The following is a 27,477-nucleotide window of genomic DNA, read 5'->3' as shown; positions in this document are numbered from 1 at the left end:
AGACAATTTGGGTATAGTTTGACGCCAATACATCACTGCAGCCACCATACACTGACATGCCCGACTCTTCCTGAGTGCAAGTCATGAGACGCGACACTGCTCTGAATGATACACCACAGGCGACAAATTTGACAAGAAGCTGGAACCTCTTCTTGGTTTTTACCACAACCTCGTAAATCTGTCGACCGGCAAATGATTTTCAGATTTGGCCTCCTCAAGCTTCTTGAAAAGCAGCATAGCACGGCTTTGTGTTGTTCCAGCAATATCATCAGGATGGAAAAGGAGATTGCCAATAATGACTTCAACAATTGCCAAATTAAAATGAAAACAAAGTGGCCGTTCGACTTCCATATGGGCATTCATGGTGCTGGCAAAAGGCACATTGGCCTGCAAGAAAAAGGCTTCTTTCTCGGCTTTACTAAGCAGGCCCTTGTATTTTTTCCAAGTTTCTGCACGCTGCAATTGTAGGTGACGCCTGTAGCCATCCGCACGAAAAGTCGAGAAATGCTTGACCTTCACAGTCCAAGCCCTCTTGTCTCCGACTGACTCTTCACGTCCGAACACAACACAGAACTCGCAAAAAACAGTGGTCACACAAGAGCTGCTAGGAGAACATGCAATGACCTTTAATCCATACTCAAGCTCATGACATGTCTGAAATATCATAATTGCGTTGGCATTTGTGATGTAAATGCTTTCTTTAGCTCTTCTTGCTAAAGGCAGAGCACAGGGTATTGCACAGGATAGATTAGCTATGTTCTAACAGTGTTTTGATTGAAATGAGCAGTAAAGCGGGTTAGAGTTAAGAGTTTTCTTTTCTACTGACTCTACGTAAATCACGATAAAATAGAGTTAAATAAGTACTTTTAATGCGGTGAGTTCAAAACCTTTAATGCGGTTCAATGCGGTGTTTAAGGACAAAACACCGCATTAAAGGCAGCCTGCCTAAGAGGGATCAATTTTATGTCGTACTGTGAAATCAGAGGGATTACTTATGAGGAGGTTTTGGGCAGATAATTTAGATTTTTGAATGAAAGAAGTGCTCTGGGTTCTCCCTCCAGTTAGGGATTCCCTCAGCCAAGACTTACACTTAGATGACACGTAAACCGTGTTGATGATAGGTTTAGCCCCTCATTATATTTATTTACCAATTTGGAACGGTTTTATATTGCCCGAGTACAAGGATCAATATCGAATCGCCATTCTGGAATGATATCGGTAGGAATTCGTTCTATTCAGTCACATTTGACAGACGTTCGAATCTACTACTTTTAATCGAGATTTCAGTATTATACAAGGCATATTTTAATTTGTTAAATTTTTTCACAATAATCTCGTGAGTTTCAGAATTCTCTTTGTCAAACACTTAAGCACTCAACCTTCGCATCATTATGCACGGGCAATCGAGCATAATTTTCCTAGTTCACAGTTATTCACGATTGGCATACCTTTTCCTGCTCGGATGTCTAGATTCCAAGGCAAAGGGCAGAGTCTTTCAGGTCGTTGATTGTTTTAGGAGCTATGCCACAGTTTTTTTAAAGGAAAGCCTCATTGGAAGCACGAGCCAATCCCAATCTTGAATTATGCCATCGGTAAGCGAAAACCACTTTCCGAAGTCTCCTGTTTTGCTCATTCTGTGCGTTGCAACAGACAGTGTTGCATACAGTCATAAAACACAAGAAGTTTGTTCAGTTCGCAACAACCGTTACGTTGGCAAAGGATTGTAAAACGACCGTATATTCCTAAAAAGAAAGGGAATGGAGTGAACCAAGTTGGAGTTTGATAGAAAAGAAAGCAAACGACAGAATGGGAATGTTTGCATCGACCACTCGCAGACATCACGCTTCTCTGACCAGTGTTCTTTGCTTGCTGGTCTTGACAGTTCCTCTTTTTGCGCAGACAACGCCGCAACGTCAAATTGTGTCAGAACTCTCGCTCTGCGTGGAGGTGGCTGGAGCGAGCCAAGACGACGGGGCCTCCATATTTCAAGGGGATTGTAATGACGGAAACAAGCATCAAGTCTTCGACTTCATTCCTGCTCCCGGTACAGACAGCGGTTTTCATCGAATTCGAGCCTCGCACTCCAACAAGTGCCTTGGCGTGGCTGATGGGGCTTTAGCACCTGGAGCTGAGGTAGTGCAACTGTCTTGTGTCGACAACAATCCCAGTACGCTGTGGAAACAACGTGATGGGGCATTGATCTTGCAACACTCTGGTTATTGTTTGAGCGTCGATGTCAGTTCGCGTTCCACATCAGGGGCCTTTATGGTGCAATGGTTTTGCGACAGTCCCAGCGTCAAGTGGCAAGTTAAGAGTGTGTCCGAGCAACATGACGGACTACAGCAACTTTCTAAACGCGGCAATTCTGTGGGAAAGTCTCAATCCGGATTCTATCTCAGTACGGGAACGCCCCACGACAACCAGTTTCTTAGTACGAATTCATCCTGGACGGAGACAGAAACCAACGGCGCAACATATTCGGGATGCGGTAGCTATGGGCAAGACACATTTAACCGTCATCGCACTGGGCCTTCCTTTGTATTTACGATACCAGGGTTCGTTGCGGGCGATACGTACGACGTAACAATGGGTTTCGCCGAGATTTGGGCCCCGCAATGTGAAGACGGAAAGCGAATTATGGATATAGCAGTCAATGGCAGAAGCTTTGCGCATGACTTGGATGTATACAATGCCGCTGGTGGGTGCCATGCTGCTTTGATTCTGACCAAGTCGTTCGAGGCCAATAGCAGAGGAGACTTTGTCATCGATTTTTCAAGTACGATTCACAACCCAATTGTTTCATTCATTCAGATACAACATGTTGGAGCAAAGGGTATACAAGCCCGAATGCTAGCGGATGTACCTACGGCTTCGCCAAAGCTCAGCACCGAGCCCAGGATTGCGCGAGCAATAGATGTCTCCACCATTGTATCAGAGGGATTGAGTGGTCTCTGCGTTGATATAATTGACGGCAGTGAAATGGATGGTGCTCAGGCTATCCAGGCGTCTTGCAACGGAGGTGCCAGTCAGGAATATCAATTCTTGATTGTTGGGGAGGGTCAGTTTCAAGTTGTGGCCTCTCATTCACAAAAGTGTTTGGGTGTCGCCGACTTCGATGTGACTGAGAGCGCCAATATCATTCAACTACCGTGTACAAACAACACCCTTTGGTACGTTGTTGGCGATAGCGCATACCTGCAACTTCGCGTTCTCCACAGTGCCAAATGCTTGAGTATTTTCGGAGCTTCGATTGCTTCGGGTGCGAAGCTTGTTCAGAAAGCCTGCAATGAAGGCCTCGATCAGCGCTGGAGTGTCGCTGACGGCTTGTTTGTAGTGGAGACGCTGAAGCCTTCAACGTCAGCAGCTCCAAGCCCGAGTCCCAGTGTGAGCTTTGAGCCAACGAGAGCGGGAGCGGGAAAGGGCCCCCCTGCTCCGACAATTCAACCAATTGACGTTCCAAGTAGTATGCCTGCCTTACGCGGATCCAGGTCACCCTCGCGGCGACCTTCGCAAGCCGTAGGTGTTTCACCGGGGCCACCGCTGTTCTATCTCAATACTGGAACTGATCAAGACCTTGAATATATCTCTGGTGGTGCCGTTGGTGTCTATTCCAAACCTGGGGCTCAGATTTTCGAAGCTGGAAGTTACGGAGAGGAGACATTCAGGAGTCACCGATGGGGAGAAACGTTCGTGATTACTATCCCTGGACTCAGTGGCGGCGAGATGTATACCATATCACTCGGCTTTGCTGAGATCTTCTTTTGTGACGAAGGTCAGCGTATTATGACCATTACTGTAAACGACGAGGTTTTGGAGGCCGACTTGGATGTGGTTGCTACCACTGGTGCGTGTAATACTGCTCTCGTGCTGAGGGAAGATTTTGCAGCAAATAGTGATGGTGCATTTGTCGTTGCTTTTTCCAGCCTTGTCGACAACGCAATGGTTTCGTTCGTCGAGATTCATTTGGCGGGGACATTGTCACCATCCTTTTCTCCAGCTCCTGGCTTTGTACCGAGTTCAAGTGCAGAACCTACCGTAGCTCCGGAGCCAAATCCGTGGGAAGGTGAGTACGCCATGTCTCTGGTAGCTGTAGCTGCTGCAAATCTGGACGACGGAAGAATTCTGGCTTGGTCCGCGTGGAGTAGGACCGACTATGCCCGTAGTGTCGGAAAAACTTTCATTTCCATTTTCGATCCTTCCACCAATGAGAGTACTGAGGGAGAAATCACAAACACGAATCACGATATGTTTTGCCCCGGGACTGCTACGTTAGGCGACGGTCGAATTATGATTACCGGAGGGTCTAGTGCAGCGTCCGTTACATTTTTCGACCCCTCCGCTAATAACTGGTACAGAGGACCACCTATGAATATTCCTCGGGGCTACCATTCGATGACTGTGCTAGGGGATGGATCGGTCTTTACTCTCGGAGGGTCATGGAGTGGTGGACGAAGGGGCAACAGGGGAGGCGAGGTATGGAGTCCAAGCGGTGGGTGGGTTTTGAAGACTAACATTCTCATTCCCGGAAGCTCCACCTTGCTAACAAACGACCGTGGTGGTATCTTTCGGTCGGACAACCACATGTGGCTCTTCACTGCTCCCAACGGTAAAGTATTTCATGCCGGACCGTCGCAAAGAATGCACTGGATCGATATTGCTGGCGAAGGAGAAATATCCGACTCTCTTCTCCGTGGCAACGACAACGACGCTATGAACGGCAATGCGGTCATGTTTGATATTGGCAAAATTTTCACCGTCGGAGGCGCTCCCAATTATGAGTATGGTGATAACGAAGGAACAAAGCTGGCCCACGTTATTGATATCAACGCTGGAGAAGGGTCTGAGACTGTTGAGAGGGTCGGTGACATGGCCTTCGCAAGGACACTGGCTAATAGCGTGGGTCTTCCCTCGGGAGAGGTGATTGTTGTTGGCGGTCAAACGCGAGTATTTCTCTTCACAGACAGAGAAGCTGTCTTTGCTGCCGAGATTTGGAGTCCTATCACAGGCCAGTTTACGACTTTGGCGGAAATGAAGATACCGCGAACCTACCACAGTGTAGCAATATTGATGAAAGATGGTCGCGTATGGGCAGCAGGTGGCGGCCTTTGCGGAAATTGTCCTACAAATCATCAAGACGCTGAGATTCTTACACCACCCTACTTGCTCAATGGAGATGGTTCCCTTAAGACCCGGCCTGTCATAGAGTCTTCACCGTCTCGGATAGTCCCCGGTGAGACGATTACTGTATCGGTGGACAGGAGCGGTAGCCACAACTTTGTGCTTATGCGGATTTCCGCTGTTACTCACTCTGTGAACAACGACCAGCGGCGCATACCACTCACGATTGTAGGTGGCGACAATAATTCCTTTCAATTGATTGCTCCGGACAACTACAATGTGACTGTACCTGGAACATACTTCTTGTTCGCCATGAATGCAGATGGTGTTCCAAGTGTTGGAAAGACGATTGTAGTTGACGCACCAGACGGTCCGGTGCCAGAGCCGTCGCTCATCTTTCCTATCGAGTCTGCGGACTTTAGTGGTCTGTGCGTAAATATTGCCAGCAACAGCTTTGAGAATGGGGCCCAAGCTACTCAATGGACGTGCAATGAGAACGCTAACCAGCAATTTGAGTTCCAATTTGTGGAAGGAGGGCTCTACCGTATTGTCGCCTTCCATTCCCAGAAATGCTTGACTGTTACTCAAGGATCGATAAGTGAGGGAGAAAATATTGTACAAGAGCCTTGTGACGACGTTCCTCATCAACTATGGACCGTCACGGGATCTGGGAGTGGCCAGGAACTCAAGGCTTCACATTCCAACAAATGCTTGAGCATTTTTGAATCCTCCATGGCGACTGGCGCGAGGTTGGTTCAATTGGAATGCACTGAGGGACCCGCTCAACTCTGGCAAATAGATGACCGATTGACCTTATCGGAGGTAGAGGCCCCATCCCCCTTTAGGCCACCGAGCTTGGCACCAAGTGTGAGCCCCGCGCCAGTTGCAGCGTTGGCAAGTCTACCACCGACAACAGCCGCAGGGCCGCCAGTCTTCTCCCTTCGAACAGGATCATCGCTAGACCTCCCTTACATATCAGCTGGGGGGCCGGCAAGCAAGACTTACCAGGATCCTACTCCGTCAGCAATCTCCGGAGCCGGAGCGTATGGGGACGCAACATTCCAGCGCCATCGATGGGGGAACACCTTTACTTTTACCATCCCTGGCTTCGTGGCCGGCAACACATACGCTGTCACCCTTGGTTTCGCGGAGGTCTACTTTTGTGCTGCGAGTAGCTCCCGTACCATGACTATAACCGTAAACGGCGAAAGCTTCGCCACGAATTTGGACGTCTTTGAAGCTGCCGGCGGTTGCAATTCGGCTCTTTTACTGACGCAAGAATTCAGCGCCAGTAGTGCAGGTGATTTTGTTTTAGCCTTTGCCAGTCCGATTCAGAATGCCATGATATCACTGATCGAAGTAAGATCAGACGCAGGATCGCCTCTTCCTGATGAGTCTGTGCAGGCACCGCAGGGTCCGACTGTCTCCCCAGGGACGACCCAATCACTGCAACCAAGCTCGGTTCCGATGCTGAGCGCCGAGCCAACGGATATATCGGTGCCACCTTCAGTCGTGCCGTCTGTACAGCCAGTCACGATGCCCAGCATAATTCCGTCCTCAATAGTAGGGCAGCCCAGCGGTTCACCGCTTGATAAGCAGAGTCGGACACCGTCTGTCATACCATCCTCGTCTCCGAGTTTCAGTCGCGGGTCAAGCTTGACTCCAAGCACAGGTCCTAGCTTGACTCCTAGTTTATTCCCATTTTCCCTGCCATCGACCACCCCAAGCCGATCACCTGCTTTCGAGCGGAGTCCTACCCCATCAACAACACCAAGTAACTCTCCGTCGTTGCAGTTGTCAGAAGAGCCGAGCGCCTCTCCCCTTGTCGCGCAAAGTCGTAGTCCGTCTACCGTGCCGTCTTTGTCTCCAAGCTCCAGACCTGAGTCGTCCATAAGGCCAAGCGAAGGACCTAGCTCAACACCTAGTTATGGGCCTGTCTCCCCGCCATCAACCACACCAAGCCGATCGCCTGCTCGAGAGCCGAGTCGCGTTCCGTCGACCACACCGAGTTCATCTCCAAGCGCTCTGCCAAGTACGACCCAAATTACTACTGGTGTCCCAACTACAGCTACTCCGGGAGAAGCATGGACGATACAATCCAGTGCCGCAAATAATAACTGGACTGCGGTGATATATGGCAACGGGACATTTGTCGCAGTTGCGGCAACCGGCATCGGCGACCGGGTCATGACAAGTCCCTATGGTACCACGTGGACGATACGAGCGAGTGCAGCAGATAACGACTGGAACGGTCTGACGTACGGTGATGGGATATTCGTCGCTGTTGCCAGCACGGGTCTTGGCAACCGGGTCATGACCAGTCCAGACGGCATCGCGTGGGCTAGTCGACCGAGTGCTGCGGACAATAACTGGACTGCAGTGGCGTACGGCAATGGAATATTCGTCGCGGTTGCGGCATCTGGTATTGGCAACCGTATCATGACGAGTCGTGACGGCACAACTTGGACACTCAGAGGGAACGCCGTAGACAATGAGTGGCGAAGTGTAACGTATGCCGAGGGGACGTTCGTCGCTGTAGCGAGTACCGGCATTGGGAACCGAGTCATGACGAGTCCCGATGGCATCCAGTGGACGATTCAAACCAGCGCTGCAGACAATTGGTGGTCTGCCGTCACGTACGGCGACGGGACGTTTGTTGCTGTTGCGGCAACCGGCACTGGCGACCGGGTCATGACAAGTCCCGACGGGATCACATGGACGACTCAAACAAGCGCCCCAGACATTGATTGGCGCAGCGTGACTTATGGGGATGGGATATTCGTTGCCGTTGCGAGTACCAGTATTGGCAACCGGGTCATGACAAGTCCTGACGGGATCACGTGGACGACTCAAGGCAGTGCCAACGACAATGATTGGCACTCCGTGACTTATGGCAATACAACATTCGTTGCCGTGTCAAAAACGGGAATCGGAAACCGGGTCATGTCCAGTGGTTAACCACCAACATCTGGACTTTGGCGGCTCGAAATACCTCGACGGTATTACGGTTACTTCCCCTATATTATACATCTTATACATATTATCTCTATGAAATGTCTAACAGAAATCACAGCTTAGCAGTAATGTATTGTAACGAATAAATTCTTTTTAATCTGTTACCTTTTCATAGTTGTCGATGTAACAAAACTTACTACTACTAGAGCAGAATAATAACGATGATTGGTTCTTCTAGCCTTGGTGTTCTTGCTACATTTGTGTTTCCACGGGCATCGCGACGTTTGAGCCCCGCATGCAAGTGTCTGTTGTGAGAAGTTGATGCGGGAGGAGTAGGCAATATGTACAAGAATGCATGCAAGAACTCCTGCAGGGCACGCGTTGATAGGAATGATACGGGGAAAAGGGGTTAGTTGTTCGGACACGTATACCGGTATCAACAAGACAATCAATCCTGCCTTTTGCTAGACAAGCAGAACTACTGCCAACTGTCAGAACATGATGTTTACAGTGTCGTCCGTGGCGGACGACACTGTAAACATCAACACGTGTTGGAGAATGCAGGTGATGATTGCAAAGAATATTGGTGAAATGTTGTAGTCAGTAGTTGGGCACCAGAGTGTGCTGGCAAAAGGATTTCTCCATCAGTCCTAAGGTAGTTCAGTCCGAAAAATGCCGCATTCAGCAACTGAATTTACAGTTAACCACCAAATTGAATCAAATTGAACGTTAAAGTGGGGTATTTTTTAACTGTAAGATTATTTAAGTGATTGCTCCATCCATTCATCCCGTGCGGAGCCGTTGAGTTTGCTGCACAATTCAAGATCTATTGACTTTACTCGAGTTTCTTATGACTTGAGTCCACTCTTGACTCCAACCGTCAAATGCGGTGTACGTCTTACTCGGTCTCAGTCTCGGACTCGTGACCGTTGCCTTTTCCAGTCTCTATGTCATGAATGGAGTTAAGGTATACGGCTACGGACGAGGTGGTCTCCATAAGCGCCTTCAAGGCCGGTGGCGTATACTCAGCAAAGCCAGGAAGTTTGACCAAATGCCCGGCTCCCAAATGTAGCTGCTCTGTGTTGTCACTCGTGTTCTTGGCGGCACATTTCTCGGCAGTACCAATGTTCCTCTCGTCAAATTTCTTGTGAATCGCAGCGAGAAGTCAAGCTCCGGACGAGATACCAATGGCTTCCGCTACTTAGACATCGGATAGTGATCCCAGAGAAGTTACTTAGACGTTGGATAGTGATCCCAGAAGAAGTACTTATGAATAGTTTTTGGATCCAATTTAGTTCAGCACTGTATGTTTATACGACTCTCGCCCTATGGGTTAGACAGTAGATACAGCCATTCTCCGGTTTTTCGTGGAATTCCACCAATCAGCTGGTCTGGTCATGTCACTTCATGAGGTGAGACCAACAAAGGTGAGTCGTATTCATGTCGATGATTGTGTCAGTCACAGCCGGTGGATTGCATCTGAGACGGGAGCTCGCTTTTTCAATGGTCGTGGTTTCCTCCGAAAAATCCCACACGCCCCTTCCAATAAAATTATATGCGGAGCATGCAATCGATGGTGACTGGAAGCTGAATCAGTTCTTTCATTTCTATCTACGAGTCCCAGGGCCGTTTCGTTACTTTGAAGTACCGGGTGAAAGAAAATATATTTGGAGGGTATCTGAGGAGCTGCAGAGCTAAAGGGGCTAGCAATTAGTACTCGAATAGCAGGCCACCGAATTCCGAAGTTGCTCTTTCGCTTTATCTCGACAACGAACACGATCGACTCTAAAATGCTACAGAAAAACCATCGTATCTTATTCACAATCAACTTTCGTCTCCGATATGCTATTCCTTGGTTTTTGATTTTGGCGCTGTCGCCGTCCGGGGACATGGCTTACATTGGAAAGTTGACTACACGTCCTTTGAAAAAAAATTCCTCTCCGCCATTTACAATTGATCGTGGATCAAGCGGCACTGTAAGGCTCCACTCTCATCTTTTAGTAGAAGAAGCTGGGCCGAGAATTTCGTTTGGATTAGGATACTACGATCCAAACGAGATCTGTCCTTCGACGAAACCATTGACTGCAAGTGTCACCTTTTTTGCTCACTACGTCTTGAAGCTTTTTAAAGAAAATCGACGGCGAAAACTAATACGAAAATGCCGTCAACGATTGGGTAGTACTAAATCTAAGAATGGATCATCAGGATGGCTCAAGACCCTGTCGAACTTGAACGAGCAACGCCGAAACTTGGCAACTCTAGCAGACTATACCGCTTCAATTGTGACTCCGTCATTTTTCTTTCTCATACTGGGAGCGCTCATGACAAGTGTTATCCCGCATTACTACGCCATATGCATCCAGCTTGTTGCAACATTAGACGGTACAAGGGCAAAGGTATTCCAAGCTTTGACCGGGCTTGTCGTTTCGAGTACACTGGGTGCGTTGTTCACTGGTTGTCGAGGAAGCTTATTTTGGATCGCGGGAAGTCGAGCGAACTACAATATTCGGGTCAAGCTACATCGTAGTCTTCTATTGCAGGAAGCTGCTTTCTTTGACTCCAATGAGACCGGATATTTACTCAGCCGTCTGAATAGCGATGTAAACAAGATTGGAATGGTGATATCTTATCATGTCAACGTCGTCTGTCGTCAGTTGGCACAATTTATCTTTGGGAGTGCGTACCTCATCAGAATTTCTCCAAAGTTGTCTCTTTGGACTTTTGCTGGAATTGGTCTCGTTGCCTGGCTCTCGGCTATCTATGGTGCTTTCAATCGTGTGTTGGCGCAGCGTGTTCAGGACACCTTTGCGGACGCGACTGCCGTGGCGGAGACTTCGTTCTCCATGTCGGAAACGATTCGTGCCTTTGACGGAGTGGCCGTTGAGTCAAATAAGTACGAGACGGCGCAGAGCAAAGCGTTAGATCTTGAAGAAACGCAAGCATGGGGATACGGAACGCACAAATTTGTCTCAGACACTTTGCAAGGAATTTTGCAAGTACTCCTACTTTTTGCTTGTTGGAGTATTGGTCGAACAGGAGGCTTACCCGCTGCTCAATTGACGACCTTTATGTTCTACACCAATTTTGTGCTCGAGTCATCCAATGAAGTCGGTGATCAATGGGCAAAAATTCAAGGCGCGATCGGGGCGAGTACCTCTGTATTTGATTTGATTCGAAGAGTACCTTCTGTACGAGATCCGCCAATGAAGCTGGCGTTGCCCTCCGTCGATCATTCTGTAAAACATTTAAATGGCTCAGAATTGACGCCAATTATCAACATTCACAACATGACACTAAAGTACAGTGCAATGGACTTACCCGCGCTGGACTGTATCGACCTAAAAATCGACGAAGGCGACCGAGTTGCAATCGTTGGTCGAAGTGGAAGTGGAAAGTCTTCCATGCTCCGCGCTATACTCAGGTTCTACGATCCAACTTTTGGTTCGATTCAACTGGAAAGAACTCTTCTGACGGAAATGTCAAGGAAGGATATTGCCTCCAAGGTCTCCATCGTTTCACAAGAGCCGAGTCTGTTTCCTATGAGTCTAATGGAGAATATCTTGTACGGTATTGAAAAGGACGCCGTTGATCCGAAGACTGGTGAGCAATGCTACAGTGATGCTTATCGGGAGAGGACATCCAAATCGTTGGAGCTTGCTGGTCTCCCAGTGCAGCCGGGGAATGATTTAAACCTTTCACTTGATACAAGGGTGGGAGATGGTGGACGTTCCCTTTCCGGCGGTCAGCGTCAACGGGTTGCTATCGCACGTGCCTTGATTCGGCATCCCGAAGTACTTTTGTTGGACGAACCGACAGCCGCCTTAGATTCCCAATCTGAAAGGGCGGTGGTTGAAGCCTTGCTGCGAGCGATGGAGCGCTCAAAGAGTATGGTGATGGTGACACACCGACTAGGTGTGGTTCGCTCATTGAATGTGAATCGAGTAGTGGTTATGGAAAAAGGGAGGATTGTGGAAACGGGTCATCCAGAGGAATTGCTGTGCAAAGAGAATGGCTGGTTCGCTAGTCTAGCCCGAGAGCAAGGGATTGTGCCCGCTCATAAGTCGACCAAAGCAGTAGAAGAATACCCTTAAAAAAAGTTCTTCTCTACAAACTCTACGAATGCGTATCGGTATCTTCTACCATTACTACTGTATTGTAAAACTGAGTTTCCGTGACAACATTAGCCTTATGTTTGTTCCGTATGTGTTGCATTTTGAGGCCGGCGGTACCAAAGAAAAACAAGCAATGCTGAAAGACAAAGCAACAGCGTTTTAACGATTCCGTTTCGAACTGTCTGCGAGGCATGCTCGGTGTCCGCTATAAATATCTGTTGCGATCTCGGCCGCGTGGCATTTCCGTCAGCTTTCCGCTTTTTCCTTTTCGGATTTCCACCTTTTATATTTCCCTTGCGATTCAGTTCGATGTCTTTACCCTTTCGACCAAATCGAGGACGATGTCTAAGGGCCGCTCCTCCCGATCCTTTGGCAAGTTCTCCATTGGCGACCCTTTTACGCCAGGCGGCATGACCTCCCATATTACGGACATTCAATTCCTGTATTCATTGCAATGGAGTCGCTACGGCCAGCGGTAGAAAGTGCGAATTGACTGTAAATTAATGTAATTGTAGATGTGGGGTTTTCTCGGATGTGCAGCGTGGACAACGTAGGCTTGTCGAAGGGGATCATGTGTCAGATGGTTTAAGCTGGATATAGTGACGACATGTAAAGACCAATCCAAATACGTAGATAGGTCAGGTGTCTGGCCTTCATGCGTTTCCAGGAAGAGCGTGACGTAGGCAACGTAGTTCTTTGCTCACTTTCTCTTCGTTTTGGATCTGGCTTTCACTTTTGGCATTTCTTTAGAAGTTCCGCCGCCATCTGCTATCCGTTCTAGTAACATTGCGCCATACTCACCGGAAGGACTCTCAAACTGTACAAACTCGTCGCCGACCGTCCGTACGGGGAATATGCATGTTGCGTCGCGGATGTTGTCCTTTGTGTTTTGGGCAATCCTGTCTCTTTTGCTGGTGCTGACAGCGAATGCACTGGGATGTGTTGGTTTCGGTATGCAAGCGTCTCCGCTTTCTCAGTGCACGAGTCGTCGTCGGTTCGCACAAAAGAAGGGATCCCACAGTCACCTCTCGTCTCACCGCGCAATGACGCTCAAATTGGCGAAAGCTCTTTCCGACGATGACACGAGTGCGACGATTGTGACAAAGTCCGCGGAGTCCTACTTTGTCGACGCAGAATTCTTCGAATTGCAAATATCACCCCACAGACCCCTTGGTTGCACGGTAGAAGAAAGCCTCGGCGAAGGACGACACGTATTCGTCAGCAAAGTCGTTCCGGATGGGAATGCCGCTAAAGCTGGAATCGCAGTGGGAGACGTCCTTATAGGGGTCACGGCGGTCACTGGTGATCAAAAAATGGATGTCTCCGGTCTCGGAATCGAGACGATGTAAGTGTGCGATTGCGTCAAGGACGGTGGAAAAATACGATCCGTACGCTCAAAGACTCTCTCGTTTCCTTGTTTTTTTCAGTAAAGGACTAGTCGCATCTCGACCGGAAAATGAATCCCTATCTCTAAAGCTTGCGAGGGGAACAACCGTCGTCGAGGATCACGAGCAAGCCATTGTGGATCTGTGTGGCAATGAGGACCAGAGCGAGTCGGAAGCTGAGCAATGCGTCTTGGATTTTTTGAAGAGTGGCTACGACTACGCCAATGATTCTGATGACAGCATGGAGACTGGTGATGATGTTGACGCCGCAGACAATGCTGCGGAGGAAGAGGACTTGGTAGGAAATATGTACAGTATGTGGAACGAAGACATGCCCGCCGCATCGCCTAAACCGGAACCCATACCTGCATCCGAGGCGGCTAGTGTAGTCAAACCATGGTCTTCGCGATCAAGCCCATCCGGAACTTTCATCCGAGATCCAACTACTGGAAAGATGAAAAATATAGACGCTTAAGCGGGGGAATCGTTCGTACAGCCTTCCGTTGTCTTAGATAAATTCAATATCAGTGTTAATAACAGACCATATTGACGCTGTTATTGTCTTAGATCAAAGAAATGCGGAGCTCTCTGTCTCATGGATTCCTCGAGCTTCGGTATCAGCTGTGCTTCGACCTTTTCGTTCACGTAGCAATTAAAGGCCCAGCCTTCTTTCGTTCCATTCTGTGCCGCCATTGCAGGATCTTTCGGCCAAGGTAGTCCAAGACGACAAAGTCCTTGCTTTCTTCTCGGAAGCTTCAAGTTGTCGACATGACACATGCGTTGCCAACCCGATGTATCTTGAATTGCAACTGCCTTGGTATGGATCATAAGTGCTTCGGATAGTTCGTCCCCGAAGCGCTGCCGAGGATCGGGAAAACCACGAGGCTTCCATACCATCCCCTCTTTTACATATTCGCTCTCATTTTTTTCTGACAAAGTCGTGACGGCTGAGTAGTGTATAAAATGCTGCAGGACATAGTCAGGACGGTACAACTGTTTCTCAGCAGGCATCACTTCTTTCTTTTGACCGGGCGGTTGTCGATCGCAATTATAGGCTTGAAGCATAGTATGTTTCAGAGGAATCTGTAAGTGAAAGCAAGGTTCGTTGTGCCAGCATATCTCTGGGTCATTAATTTCCACAATCTCGTCAATAAACGCGCGTCGAGGCCACGCGCGCCAAGAGCCGAAAGAAACAATGCGCGTATCTTCGGCTTCCAACTCTTTCAACAAAGATAAGACGTCGGAATGCTTTCCCATGGGAATCAGATATTCATCGATATCAAACTGGCCAATCCAGTCGACGTGGGGACCAAACCGCAGCCGGCAAGAAGACTCCGCTGCGTACTGGGAAGAGCGTTCGCCGACGCTGTCAACGTTGTTGGGATTATTGTTACATATTTGTGACGGCCAAGGGATGTAGGTGACGTCGTCTGGAAAAAGATCTGCTACACTTTTCAGTGAAGTATCATTGCTGAAAGCCCCCGAGTTGTCATACAGATAAAAGTGGTCGAATCCGATCACTTTGTTGTAGGAAATCCATTCCAACAATCGTCGCTGCCCATCATTTATGGCAAATCGGTTTCCACGCGTTGTATATCCCGCAGAAGCCCAAATACAGGAAACTAAACGGTGCTTTTTGACAGGCTCAATAGCGTGTGTTGTGGATAGGATCAAGGCAGATAAGTCTTCGTCGGCCTTTTGGTTTTCGTATGTCATAAGAGACGGTTGGCAAATTGGAATGTTTTCCCAGCGCCCAGAATCCTTGATGGCGGGCAAAATGTGCTGTGATCCCCACTCGTGTTCTGGATCGAATCGTGCCGTAACATTATTGTCCAAAAAGTCTTTGTACTGGGGCTGCAAGAACTGCTTGGGCGGTCCATACCGAGGAGGTGTACGTATAGGAATCAGATCCACAAAGTACTTGGTCCAGTCGGTTTTCGGATCGACCGATCGACCCAGACGAATGTCGTTTTGTAATGCCTTTGGAATAGGACAGCGAAAAAGGAGTTGTGATGTGTGAATTGATTTGATGCCGCCGTCGTCTTCGGAAAAGGTGTTCTTGTACCGTTTCCTCAGAGCCGTCCAATCGTAGTCGAAATTGAATTCGGAGAGTGTTTCTTCCATACTTGGTTTGAATCGACAAATGAAACGTGTGACGACGCCATCGGGGTCAGCCTCTTCGTGGCTCGACAAACGGTATCGTGTTTCGGAAGCGGTACCATCATCCTTGGAGAGGCGCTTGATGGGAACGTGCTGAAAGAGTGCAACTTGTGGCTGCATGTGAGCCATAATATCTTTTTCCTTGTGACCCGTCTTGCAGCGACGTTTGTTTTGTGCCACAAACTGTACATATGCTCCATCATGAGTCGGAAAAACGTCGTGGATCCAAGGTAGAAAGGGATCAATGTCTGCGGGAGTGTCATCAACCGGCCATTGTTGTATCAATTTCGAACAAGAATTCAATCGCGGATACGATATTTCTCGCAAATTATGTTGCTTTGCTTGCGATCGGATAGGCAACGGCTTGCGAGTCCACTCGTCCAGACTCGAGGGCTCTAGAAATGCTTTCAAAATAAAGTCTGGTGAAGGATGTGTCTCCGGAGGCGGGTCTATCTTTGCGGCGAGATGGTTTGGTTCGGCGTCAGTCCCGTCTCCTTCGTCTTTTGGAAGCAAGACGTCCGGTGCTACGCCGTGTCCGAAGGGATTTTCTAGGTGTTGTCGCCGAAAGGGATTCCTTTTGGTCTTTTCTGCTAGCGTTTCGATTTGCTGCTCTTTCCTCCCCGTGTCTTGGACAGAGTCGAGTCGGTTTTTCCGGGACGACTTCAATGGGGCTTCCGGCGCGTGTGCAGCCAAAGGACTGTCTTCATGGTAGGATTTATCTTCTCCTACGATGTGATTGCGTGTCACAACAACAACAACAGCCACATAGGCAACCACCAAGCAAAACATTGTCATGCCGATCCAGCAGGTTGGTGACGCAGAAGTCCATTTGCGTCGACTACCGGAGCCCATAGTTCGTCGGCGCACGGGCAAAGGACGTGCTGCCGAACCGAACTTGCTCGAAAATGCCGGCATGGTAGAGAATGATAGGCTTGGTCAGTCTGTCAAATCGAAAAGAATTGCAACGGTGCGCTTGCTTGCTTCGATGCAACAGAAGCCATTTTCCACTTTCTGTGTGTTGCAAATCCAGCATCGATCGCCAAGCGGTTTGAGTTTCGGTCATCCATATCTCGAAAGTGACTGTGATTTGCTGTTGTGAGACTTGTCCAAATACAGTGGCCTATGTATCGAGTTTTATATTTAATATTTAAATAATGTTAAATTTCGAACAAACAAAGGATCATTCCAGTCAGTCTCCCTATGACGTCATTCCATCCTCCAAGCGAATCGAAATACTAACAGTAACCTGTACTCTCTAGAGCTAAACGGAATCACACATGTCGTGTCTGCGTTGGCGATCCATGATCGGTGCTGACACCAACAACTAGTACGTATCGCGATTGCTCGTAGAGGGGACCATCAACCATCAACCATTCTACATTTCGCACACTCATTGTCATCTGTCACACACGACGATTCACACACAACAATAGACAGAGAAAGGGCTCATCCAAAAGATCAATTGTCTGCCGTTCCAGTAGCAAATCCTTCGCGCGCTCCTCGAACGAAAAAAGCTATTCTCCAGCAAGTGCCCGTCACCAACGGTTTCTCAGTCAGTCTCAGCAAAACTGGTAGTCTCAATCTAAGGAAGCACCATGAAACTATCTTTGAAAGCGGCTCCGCTAGCCGTGCTGTTGTCGTTGACGAGTACTTTGGCGTTCCAGTCTCCGGATCCATTGTCGTCTTTTACATCCGCTAGAAACTCTCGCCTGGCAATGGATCGCCGGGGATTCGGGAACGCCTTGGTAGGAACTGCAGCGGCAACGCTGTGGAACGCCAACATCGCCGTCTCGCCTGCCAACGCCCAAGTCTTTTTCGATCCAGCCATGTACGGAGATCAAGAACTTAGAGTAGGCGCAGTAGATTCCGTGCGGGAAAGCGTCCGACGGGCCATTTTGAAAAATCCGCAGCTTGCTCCGAGCTTCTATCAACTCGCCCTACTCGACGGACTCTCCTTTGACTCCAAGACGCAGAAATACGGACCCGACGGTAGTATTCTCAAGGTCGTCCTCTCCACCAAGGCTGACGACGCCTACACCAAGAACTTGCAGCAGGCCTGCCTCACACTAATCGAAGCGGAAAAGAACTTGCGTAAGAAAGTCGCCATTACGATTGCTGACGCCATTGCCATCGGAGGCTCACAGTCGATTGAATCGATCGGGGGGCCCGTATTAGCGGTGCAACTCGGGCGGGCCGACGCTCCGATAAAGGCACCCGTCAGCGATGTTCCCATTGACTTGTTTTCGGGCAAACGCGATTTTGCTGACGTACAAAACGCTTTTCGTAATGCTGGATTAACAGACCGGGAAATGACCGCTCTTCTGAGTGGTTTGCTAACGCTAGAATACGTCGAAAAGACTCGAACGGTGGAAGACTGGAAACAGTCGGCTCGTCCCCGCTTCCGTGAACCGGGCAAAATGGGACGCTTGTCTGAATTCAAGCCCTTAACCGACGACGATATTGCTCAGGCTGAACTCGAATCTGATCCAGAATACGAGGATCCTGATGATGGTTGGTACATTGCCGATAGTTTTGGATCCCGAGAATCCCGTTTTGGTGATCGCCTCGCCAAAGACCAGATCAATGAAAAGACTTTCAATAAGTATTTAAAGGACATTGCCGAAAAATCCAAAAAGCAAGGACCGGACGCGTTTGAAGAGTACGGTTGGATCGCCATGCTAGTGATGGATAAGGATTCTCCTACAAGCTCGACTTGGTTGAACAAATATGCTGGATCCAACCTGAGCTACATCAAAGACTTGTCCATTTCTTACAATTCTCTCACGCAACTGGGTGCCGTGTACACAGGAGGCAAATATGAGAATCTTCTTAAGAACAAACCACGAAAAAGTCTCAACGATGACGACTTGAAGCTCTTTTAAAGAGTACAGCGATGAATAGACATGAAAAAAGGAGTTGTATGCGTAATTCCGCTTAAGATGATACAACACGGGAGGAACTATAGTAGAGGCAGCCATACTCTCCACATTACGTCTACTATACAACACTATCCGTTAAGGAGAGTAGCACAGATCTCGACTGGCTCGTACAATTGCTTCTATAGCAGCTTCCTGAGAGTTCCCCATCGGTACGGCAGCCGTGTAAGGTCGCTCATGGATCCACATTTGCACTATTCTTTTCTCATCCGCGGCCATTTCGCCCTTATGTAAGGTTCGATCGTCGGGTCGGCCGTCGGCATAGGCGGGAAAAAACATAAGAGCCGACCCTTGTACTGGTTGCATCGTCAAAAGAGATCCGTCCGGGGTCCGTAAGTCTCTAAAAACTGTACCACCGCCTCTTTCAACTGTGTTAAGATATACCAGAAGCGTAGCCAGTCGCTGTCCGCCGTTCCCAAGCTGTTGAGTTGGAACTTCGTCGTAGTGCCACGAGAACTCCTCGCCCGTTTTGTACCGAACAATTTGCGGTTCTTCCATTTGTGGGAACAAGATGCCCAACACATGATGTGCTTTCGCCAGCAACGTTGGTACTTGAGAATAATAGCAAAACCAGGACGTAGAAGTGCGTTTAGACTGAGCCAAAGGCGAAAAAGTGGCCGAATTTACCCGAACGGCCTCGTTGTGGTATTCCCCTTCTGTGTGTTTTGGCGTTGAAGAAGGCGGCATCGCAGCGTGCTCAACGTTTAGGCATTCATCGGGGGTTAAGAAGTGATCAATAGCAATCACTGGAGGTGACTGATGCAACATTCGCAATCGCATGGGTTCGCGGCCGTCGAGTGTGCTCGTTTCTACCCCGTTGTCATCAAAACGATCGAGCGTCAGAGGGAAGTGATCTTTCAGAGCCTTCCGGATTTCGGTCAAAGTGTGTTCTGTGCTCGATTTCCTAGCAGGTATCAGCTCAGTTCCGGGAGGCAAAGCAGGGAAAATGTCTTCCGCGGTTGGCGGAGGAAGCCCCCATTTATCGAGCTGGACTGACATGGATTCGGTACTTGCAACTGGAGGAGCCAAGTCACTCAATCCTCGTTTCGGACGTCTGGAATTTTTGTTTTGCTTGGCTGCGCGTTTTGACGTGTCGTTTCCGAACCCTCCCGCGAAGGCTGTCATTTTATAGCAGCGCTGATTTCGTGGAGTGTTCTTGTTCCCCGATGGAAAACGCTCCCGCTCTCTTATTCCAACAGAATCTGCTCTGTCCACTTTATGACTGGCTAAAAAAGAAGCGATCCAAGCCGACCAAAACACTCTCATGCTTCTCCGTGTCGTCTACACGAAAGTAACTTGCAGAAGGAAGGAAGGAGAGAAGGATATCAGGGTACTCCGGGAGACAAAAGACGACTGCCTTTCTGTCGCAAATATGATTACGTTCTCCCTCTAAAAGACCGACACTCAACATTACAATTAGTGTCAGGTCAACCGAGTTGCCCAAATCATTTTAGTCGTTGCGAGTGACGGCAAGACCGCTCAAAAACTTTTTGACTAACAATTTGATCTACTCGAAGGACGTCAAAATTGAGAAATGGAATCGATGCTTTTGCTTGACTATGTGATAAATTATAGCCACATAATGCTACAATTTGATACTACGTTGTAGATAGAATTGCTTAGCTTTAGCATTATTTGTTGGAACATCTATCTAGGATTCACTAGCTCTAGATCCTGGCCTCGTTGCCATTTCCTTTTTCCTGACTCTGTCGTAGGACAGACGCAGTGGCCAGACGACTGTCCTCGTCGGGTTCATTGCCCGTGTATGGCATGCCGGAGGAAAATACGAAGCGTCTCATAGGAAAACAATTTTTTTGCGTTATGCATCCAAATGTTTGCAACATACACAACTCAGGTTTCCGTTGCATGAGGCGTATAAGACGACTCGTCTTATCAAACCTGATATGCTGGGAACAAAATATTCCTGATTACCATACGGTTTCCCTAGATGAAAGTTGTCAACAGATACTGGTGACACCAGTCGAACTCGATGGTTTGGCGATCACATAGGTGATCCAATCGTCTCGACAAAAACTATGTCAATGGTTCGATAGCCAGTACATTGGCTACTTGGTTTCTACATTTGTGCGTTCTGTTTCCAACACAAAAGGTTTCATTTTGGAATCTATATTTTAGTCTCACAATCTCAATCTAAAAACCTACCGATTAAAACAATCGGAGCCTCTACGAGGCTTTCCCCCAACTTATACTCTTTCGTCGTATTCTACAAATACACTCGTAAGCAGGTAGAATTCTCTCATATGAAAGGAATCATTGTCGGCTCACAGCCAAGGGGAAAAAACAGTTACTTTGACTCAGAGCTTACTATTCTTACTACCAATCCTTCAAAGGAAGCACAATGTTTAACACTGAACTCTCAGTAAACTTGACAATTACTTGCGTTATGACTATTTACTCTTGACTCAGAAAAAGGGTTGTCAACTAGAAACAAAGGATGTAGAGACTTGACAGAAACTGCGTGTGTACGTGCATATCTGTAATGTTTTGTTTAGGTAGACACAAGCAGCTGTCAATGAAAGATTGCACAGGGATGAGTCCTGAATGAATCTCAATTGTGAGTCTGTAAGCCTTTTAAACTGTGCTTTGGCATACATCAGGTTTAACAGCAACCACTCCACTTTCAGACTCATCACAAACTCTGGAATCCACTGTTAGAACACTCCCATTGCTGCATTCACTAATACAAAGTATGGCTGTAAAGAAGTGCATGGGTACATTGGAAACATAGTAACACTATCAATTAGAGCTTTTAGGCTCCAGGTGTAAAGTATCCAATCCACATACAATGTGCAAATTGACCTGCCTCATGGTACGCTATCTGGCGCAGGCAAAGCCAAATCAAAGGAGGGCAGTGTCAAAAACCTACAGTAACTCAATAAGCACGAAAGTCTCTTTCTGGAAGAAACCAGGAGACACAAAAGCGTATGTAAGCAAATCAATCTACGTCAATTACTTCCGCGAAAACTTGTATGTGGCAAAGCTAGGTACAGAAATCGAACTAGAAAGAATAACTGAGAAGTATGCCGTAAAAAATGCGACCTCAAACCTTCTGTGTACTAAACATTGAGAGACCTCGTGTGCAATTACCAATGCTTTTCTAAAGTCATGATCTTTGCTTTATTTTCCCGACGTGTAGATAGCCAAGTCAACAAGACGGTTCGAGTAACCCCATTCGTTATCATACCAGGCGATAACTTTATGGAAGTTGTCGTTCAAGGCAATTCCAGCAGAGGCGTCCACAATAGAGCTGCGGGGATCGTGGACAAAGTCTTGGGACACAACGGCGTCTTCGGTGTATCCGAGAATACCCTTCATCGGTCCTTCTGACGCCTTCTTGAGGGCCGCCTTGAGTTCGGCGGCGGAAACAGCCTTTTCAGTGCGAATGGTCAGATCGACCATAGAAACATCGGCCGTGGGGACTCGAACAGCCATACCGGTTAGCTTCCCGTTCAGCTCCGGAATGACCTTGCCGACGGCCTTGGCTGCTCCCGTGGAGGCCGGAATCAAGTTTGCCAAGGAAGATCGTCCAGCGCGCCAGTCCTTGCCTCCTTTTGCTGGTCCATCAACAACAAGTTGTGTAGCAGTACCAGCATGGATGGTAGTCATGAGACCCTCAACAATACCGAATTCTTCGTGTAAAACCTTGGCGAGTGGCGCGAGGCAATTGGTGGTACAGGATGCGTTGGAGAAAACGGTGGCGCCACTGTAGGTCGTGTGGTTGACCCCCATGACGTACATAGGAGCGTCGGCGGAAGGAGCCGAGATGACAACCTTTTCTGCACCGCCGTTGATATGCGCTTGTGCCTTATCGATGGTAGTGAAGACTCCTGTTGATTCACAGACAATCTCGGCACCGACCGAGCCCCAGCCAATTTCTAAATTAAAGGGTAAAAAGGAGAGCGATTCAGTCCGTGTAATCTCAATTGGGACAAATGTCCAAATGAAGTGAAGCGTTTTGAACAGATTCTCTCAGTTACCTGAATGCACGACGATGCAAGATCAGATAGACTTACCTTCAGGGTTGCGCTCCGAGAAGAAACGGATCTTCTTGTCTCCCACAACAAGGTATCCTTCTTCAAACGAGACATCCTCGGCGTAAGTCCCGTGCACGGAGTCGTACTTAAACTGGTAAGCCGCGTACTCGGGCGTCAAGAAGGGATCGTTGACAGCGACAACGGTCGCGTCGGGGTGCTCAAGCGCAGCGCGCATCACGAGACGTCCGATACGTCCAAATCCGTTGATTCCGAGAGAGACTGGCATGGTAGAATTTGATAGAATTACTGATGTTTAGAAAGGCGAAAAAAGATTTGAATCGTTTTCTACGAGTTCTGTTTTTATGAATGGAGAAGAATTAGCGTTGCACCTGCAAGATGCGATCCAGGCCTTTTTTCCACGACAGGAATGGTTTCGATGCGAACTTCAAATCTGCGGAAGATCCTAGAAAAAGATACCGAGCGAACTGCAAACAGCTGCGAGGCGCCAAGCGAAACGATAGGGGACTCAGGATGCCGTGACATCAGCAAAACCACATCAACCAATGGATGTCAAGCGCACAACGTCCACAAAAATCTTCCTCTTACTTAGTCAACGTTCTATGGACAGACGTATACGACAAAACCTTGCAAAGTTAGGTACTTGTGCTGAGTCGGCAGTTGAGGCATAAGGTTTCGGTTAATTAGCTCATGTTGAACAAATTAATATAACAAAGAAAATCATAGAGCGCGAGACGTTATCGCAAAAAGTATCGCATCGCCACAACTTGATGGTTGGCGATCCTCACTTTTCTGTAGCGTTGCTCTGTTCCGTATCACCATCCTTTTATTCTTGTTCCGCCTTTTACCCGTCGACCTTGATCAGAAATTTCCCTTGTTGTTCTTTTAGAGATACAATCATGACCCTAGTCGCCGCAGGTACGAAATAACGGCCCTTAGTATCTCCGCTATTCGAGGCATTGTATTCAGTCTCTAATGCCACAATTGTATACCTGGGCGGCTTTAGTTCCTCGTCGTGATGCGTCATTTAAGAAGACCGTGTCAGCTGAAGACGGTCGTCGATCTCGGGAAGAGACAACTTTGCATATTCGAAAAAACAGAATGGCCGAGCGCATGGCCAAACGTCGCACAGCACCGATGTCAAACCAAAGCACAGCCATTGACAGCAATATCGATAGTGCAGCCCATCAACCCGTGCCAACCACTGCAAAAGAAATTGACATTGCTGTAGCTGGCTCTGTGCAAACTTTCCGCGCATGGGAGGCAAATCCTGCGTCGGTGAACGACGATTCTCTAGCAGACGCCACCAAAGCAATTCGACGACTATTGTCAAAGGAACGAAACCCACCTGTTGTCCAGGTAATTCGATCGGGAATTATCTCTTTTTTGGTACGATTCTTGCAGGAGGACAAAACTGACGCTCCACGTTTGCAGTTTGAATCGGCATGGGCACTCACGAACATTGCTTCAACAAGTCGGACATCGGATGTGGCCCATAGTGGTGCCATCCCACATTTGGTCCGTATTATCAATCATGCAGACTCAGCGGAGCTTCGTGAGCAAGCTGCTTGGTGCATTGGAAATGTGGCTGGAGACTCCATTGAGAACCGAGATGGTCTCCTTGCCACGCCGATGTTGACCAACGGTATGTTGAAAAATATATCTCGTCCAGCGAACCTCTCGCTACTGCAGAACTTTACCTGGGCAATTTCCAATTTATGTCGATTTAAACCATCTCCCGATTTTGGTGCTGTTGCTCCTTTTATAAGTGCATTGGTAAACATTCTCAATGAAGTTGAGAATGGTGTCGGTGCCGAAAGCGCCGTAGACCTACAGACGGACACACTCTGGGCGCTATCGTACTTATCGGACGGCGACGACGCTCGAATCAACGCGGTTCTTGAAGCAGGTGTGCTCAAGCTTTTGATGAATATTTTTGACAATGATAGTGTTCCTTCCAATACCCTCTTGCCGGCCGTTAGAGTGATTGGGAATTGTGTGTCAGGAAGTCATGCTCAAACTGACGCGGTGATCCGTGCAGGTTTCACCGAGCGGGTAGGAAAACTACTCCATCATCCATCGGTGCGTTTTTTTTCTAGCTTTATCTGTACCATTTATGAACACCCTAGAAACTCACTGGTCCTGTATTGTTTAACAGAAAACTGTTCAAAAAGATGCTTGCTGGGCGGCGTCAAACATCGCTGCCGGAACCGAAGTGCAGCTTAATGCACTTCTTGCTGCAGAGCCTTTGAATGGAATTCCAAAGCGAATTATTGAGATGGCAATTTATGGGAACTTTGACATTCGGCGCGAAGCTGTGTACACGATTTCAAACATTTTGACAACAGGGCAGTTTCATGAGACAAAAATCATGGTGCAGGAGGAAGCTTTGAAAGCTTTGTCGAGCAGTCTTGAGCTGAAGCAAGATTCTCGTATGTTGATTGCAGCTATGGAAGCCTTGGAAACAATTTTCGAGTACGACGCAAAGTTCAATCAAAATTACTGTGTCCTTTTCGATGAAGAAAAAGGTATTGACAAGCTGGAAGAGTTGCAGCAGCATTCTATAGACGAGGTCTATGAAAAGGCCAGTGCCATCATAACACTCTACTTTGGAGTAGAAGACGAAGATGATTTGGATGAGAATATGGTGCCGAATGAGAATGGTGACGGAGAGCTCGCCTTCGGCTTTCCAAAGCAGCTATTTCCGGAAAACCAACAATCCGGTGCCCCGACGTTCGACTTTTCAGATGTCGATACACAAGGGTCGCCCGCAATCCTGGGACAAATTCAGCGTTGAATATCTAGTTCATACGAAAATCGAATTCTGTCGGCGTCGTCTGTCTACGGAAACTTGATCACAACCGTGTGTAAAAAAAGACGATTAGAATCCCTCTACTTTCACTAACATAAAACTAAATCTCCTTAAAGAGCTAGATATATTCTTTCAAACTACCACTTCTGTCAAGGACAACGGACGAATGAATAGATCGATCACGTTCTTGTCGATTTGGCGTAATTGTCATTCTTACGAATTTTACGACTAGTGCAATCATAGGCTTTTCCCTTTTTCGCATGGTGGTTTATCATCGCTTTGTTTGTCAACTTTAGCAAATTTTCTCTTTTATACTCTGAGCAATCCATTCGTTACCTATTTAAAATTCGCTTACAACTACTACATGGCTCACTGTTAAAAATGAATTTACGCTGGATACCTCCGCGCTTTGGGCTCCGTGAAGCCTGCAAGCACTCCTTCGCCAAAACAAAACAAGGCCATACATGTGGAAGTGCCAAAGTTGGACAGTCAATCCAATTAAAACATCTTGTAATGTAAGTTTTGCTTAAAACGTATTGTTCCAGGTCATTCCGTCAGGAAATATTTCATCCAAGCCATCACCAGTTAGCTCGTAAAAAGACCACACATTTTGCTCCAATTCTTGAATCAATTCGCTGTCATCGAAGTCAATGGGAATGTGGATGGTAACATTATTGTCTGGATGGACGGTAAACAAGAAGCCGCTGTCTCCTTGCCGTTGTAGTCGCTTATATCGCGCCGAGCTACTGCTATTGTAGTCCCGAGAGGGAGTCAAAACCAGAAGCATTTTCTCCCAAAGATGTCCAAAGTCCTCCAAGCACAAATCATTGAAATTCTCATCTAACAAAAGCGACAGCCGCCGAAACGCAATAACTTGCTCAACGACAGAGATATTTGCCGACAGACGCACACGTGACAGAATGCTTGCAATGTGTTTTCGTCGCCTTCCCGGGTGCTTGGCAATTAAACATTCTGTCGCAATATCGGCGTGCATGTCTGCCACGGCTTCCTTATAGATTTGATTGTATTTTTTCCAATCAATACGACTAGGATAGACCTCTCTAGTTTGTTCGTAGCGACTGAGTCGAATACGGGAAGAAGGCATCCCATGAAAGGCATGGGGACGAGTAGATGAAGGCTCCATCTGTGATTCGTCGTCAGAGCCTAAGCTTTCCCTATTTCCGTTCATATCATCAGGGGAAACAAGGGCAATGTCATTTGGAACTGTAAGACCCGCTACTTTCAATAGCTTAGCAATTTCGAGCTCCGCATGGTGTTCTACCTGTTGTCGAGCAATAGCAGGCGCAGACCCAAAACCTTGCTGGGAGTCCGCGGCAGTTTTGACAGCAGTAGAACAGGACCGAACCAAACGCCACGACGGAAGCTGCAACTCAACACACTTTCGACTAGATACACTGCGGATTTTCTTTCTCGTTACTTTTGCATCGCGCTGAATCAAAAAGTCTACTTCGAAGATCGATGACTCCGGCTTTCTCAGCATTTTTCCGTCGGAAATCACCCGTATGGAATCCAAATAACTATTTAGATTCTGAACCGCTCTGAGGTTAATCTGCTTCGCGTCATCCGAGGTCTGAACATCCGGATGGCACTTTAAGAGAAACGGCTTGACGAGACTGCGTAGTTTCGAGTTGGTCGAAGACGCAGATACTGCTGAAAAGCAACGATGAGCCAAATGACCTGTATCGAATCGAAAGATTGAATTCGGTAACCCATTTAAGGCGCGTACGGATATGGGGATTGCCGAAGCAGCGCCCAGGCTATATGTCGATGGAGACATTCTGTTGTGCGGTCGTACAAGGCTAGTCTTGTTGTTCGTTGTTGTTGTCGTTTTCGAAGCAAGCCATCTCCGCTGCCGTGAAACGCCTCTTGCAGCCGTTACGGAGGATTGCATACTTGCTATCGGCTATGATCAACAGTAAGATCAACAACCACCTTGGCGGTGGTCTTCTTGCGGCTGTGGAACTT

At 47.9% G+C, this 27,477-nt stretch overlaps 9 protein-coding genes across 9 annotated transcripts; 5 read left to right on the top strand and 4 right to left on the bottom strand.

Moving 5' to 3' along the window:
- Positions 1 to 1,806: 1,806 nt before the first annotated feature.
- PHATRDRAFT_48282 (predicted protein) lies at positions 1,807 to 8,076 on the top strand (the record flags this gene model as incomplete). Its single annotated transcript, XM_002182713.1, has 4 exons — positions 1,807 to 2,431; positions 2,828 to 3,601; positions 3,998 to 6,016; positions 6,791 to 8,076. The coding sequence occupies 4 exons, from the start codon at positions 1,807 to 1,809 to the stop codon at positions 8,074 to 8,076; spliced, it is 4,704 nt and encodes a 1,567-aa protein (XP_002182749.1).
- Positions 8,077 to 10,352: 2,276 nt separating this feature from the next.
- Positions 10,353 to 12,179, top strand: PHATRDRAFT_22325 (predicted protein). Its single transcript, XM_002182712.1, has 2 exons — positions 10,353 to 11,252; positions 11,283 to 12,179. Exons 1-2 carry the CDS (start codon positions 10,395 to 10,397, stop codon positions 12,162 to 12,164), a joined length of 1,740 nt encoding a protein of 579 aa, XP_002182748.1. The 5' UTR covers positions 10,353 to 10,394; the 3' UTR covers positions 12,165 to 12,179.
- Positions 12,180 to 12,526: 347 nt separating this feature from the next.
- PHATRDRAFT_48280 (predicted protein) lies at positions 12,527 to 14,045 on the top strand (the record flags this gene model as incomplete). Its single annotated transcript, XM_002182711.1, has 4 exons — positions 12,527 to 12,660; positions 12,701 to 12,735; positions 12,936 to 13,530; positions 13,613 to 14,045. The coding sequence occupies 4 exons, from the start codon at positions 12,527 to 12,529 to the stop codon at positions 14,043 to 14,045; spliced, it is 1,197 nt and encodes a 398-aa protein (XP_002182747.1).
- A 48-nt stretch (positions 14,046 to 14,093) lies between these two features.
- PHATRDRAFT_48279 (predicted protein) lies at positions 14,094 to 16,645 on the bottom strand (the record flags this gene model as incomplete). The annotated part of the gene is made up of 1 exon (XM_002182553.1): positions 14,094 to 16,645. One exon carries the CDS (start codon positions 16,643 to 16,645, stop codon positions 14,126 to 14,128), a length of 2,520 nt encoding a protein of 839 aa, XP_002182589.1. The 3' UTR covers positions 14,094 to 14,125.
- Positions 16,646 to 17,071: 426 nt separating this feature from the next.
- PHATRDRAFT_48278 (hypothetical protein with heme peroxidase domain) lies at positions 17,072 to 18,612 on the top strand (the record flags this gene model as incomplete). The annotated part of the gene is made up of 1 exon (XM_002182710.1): positions 17,072 to 18,612. The coding sequence occupies exon 1, from the start codon at positions 17,326 to 17,328 to the stop codon at positions 18,610 to 18,612; it is 1,287 nt and encodes a 428-aa protein (XP_002182746.1). The 5' UTR covers positions 17,072 to 17,325.
- Positions 18,613 to 18,744: 132 nt separating this feature from the next.
- On the bottom strand, positions 18,745 to 19,791 carry PHATRDRAFT_38694 (predicted protein; the record flags this gene model as incomplete). The annotated part of the gene is made up of 1 exon (XM_002182552.1): positions 18,745 to 19,791. The coding sequence occupies one exon, from the start codon at positions 19,789 to 19,791 to the stop codon at positions 18,745 to 18,747; it is 1,047 nt and encodes a 348-aa protein (XP_002182588.1).
- A 1,819-nt stretch (positions 19,792 to 21,610) lies between these two features.
- On the bottom strand, positions 21,611 to 23,036 carry GapC2a (glyceraldehyde-3-phosphate dehydrogenase). The gene is made up of 2 exons (XM_002182551.1): positions 22,701 to 23,036; positions 21,611 to 22,562 (listed from the first exon to the last, which is right to left on the bottom strand). The coding sequence occupies exons 1-2, from the start codon at positions 22,945 to 22,947 to the stop codon at positions 21,805 to 21,807; spliced, it is 1,005 nt and encodes a 334-aa protein (XP_002182587.1). The 5' UTR covers positions 22,948 to 23,036; the 3' UTR covers positions 21,611 to 21,804.
- Positions 23,037 to 23,477: 441 nt separating this feature from the next.
- Positions 23,478 to 25,611, top strand: PHATRDRAFT_22319 (predicted protein). Its single transcript, XM_002182709.1, has 3 exons — positions 23,478 to 23,597; positions 23,686 to 24,761; positions 24,838 to 25,611. Exons 1-3 carry the CDS (start codon positions 23,579 to 23,581, stop codon positions 25,474 to 25,476), a joined length of 1,734 nt encoding a protein of 577 aa, XP_002182745.1. The 5' UTR covers positions 23,478 to 23,578; the 3' UTR covers positions 25,477 to 25,611.
- Positions 25,612 to 26,017: 406 nt separating this feature from the next.
- On the bottom strand, positions 26,018 to 27,459 carry PHATRDRAFT_48273 (predicted protein; the record flags this gene model as incomplete). Its single annotated transcript, XM_002182550.1, has 1 exon — positions 26,018 to 27,459. The coding sequence occupies exon 1, from the start codon at positions 27,401 to 27,403 to the stop codon at positions 26,018 to 26,020; it is 1,386 nt and encodes a 461-aa protein (XP_002182586.1). The 5' UTR covers positions 27,404 to 27,459.
- Between the last annotated feature and the right edge of the window lie 18 nt (positions 27,460 to 27,477).

The sequence above is a fragment of the Phaeodactylum tricornutum genome, chromosome 16 (assembly GCF_000150955.2).
Source record: "Phaeodactylum tricornutum CCAP 1055/1 chromosome 16, whole genome shotgun sequence".
Classification (NCBI taxonomy): Eukaryota; Bacillariophyta; class Bacillariophyceae; order Surirellales; family Neidiaceae; genus Phaeodactylum; species Phaeodactylum tricornutum.
Note: the sequence above shows the minus strand (reverse complement) of the source record. Positions and strands in the feature narration are given on the sequence as shown.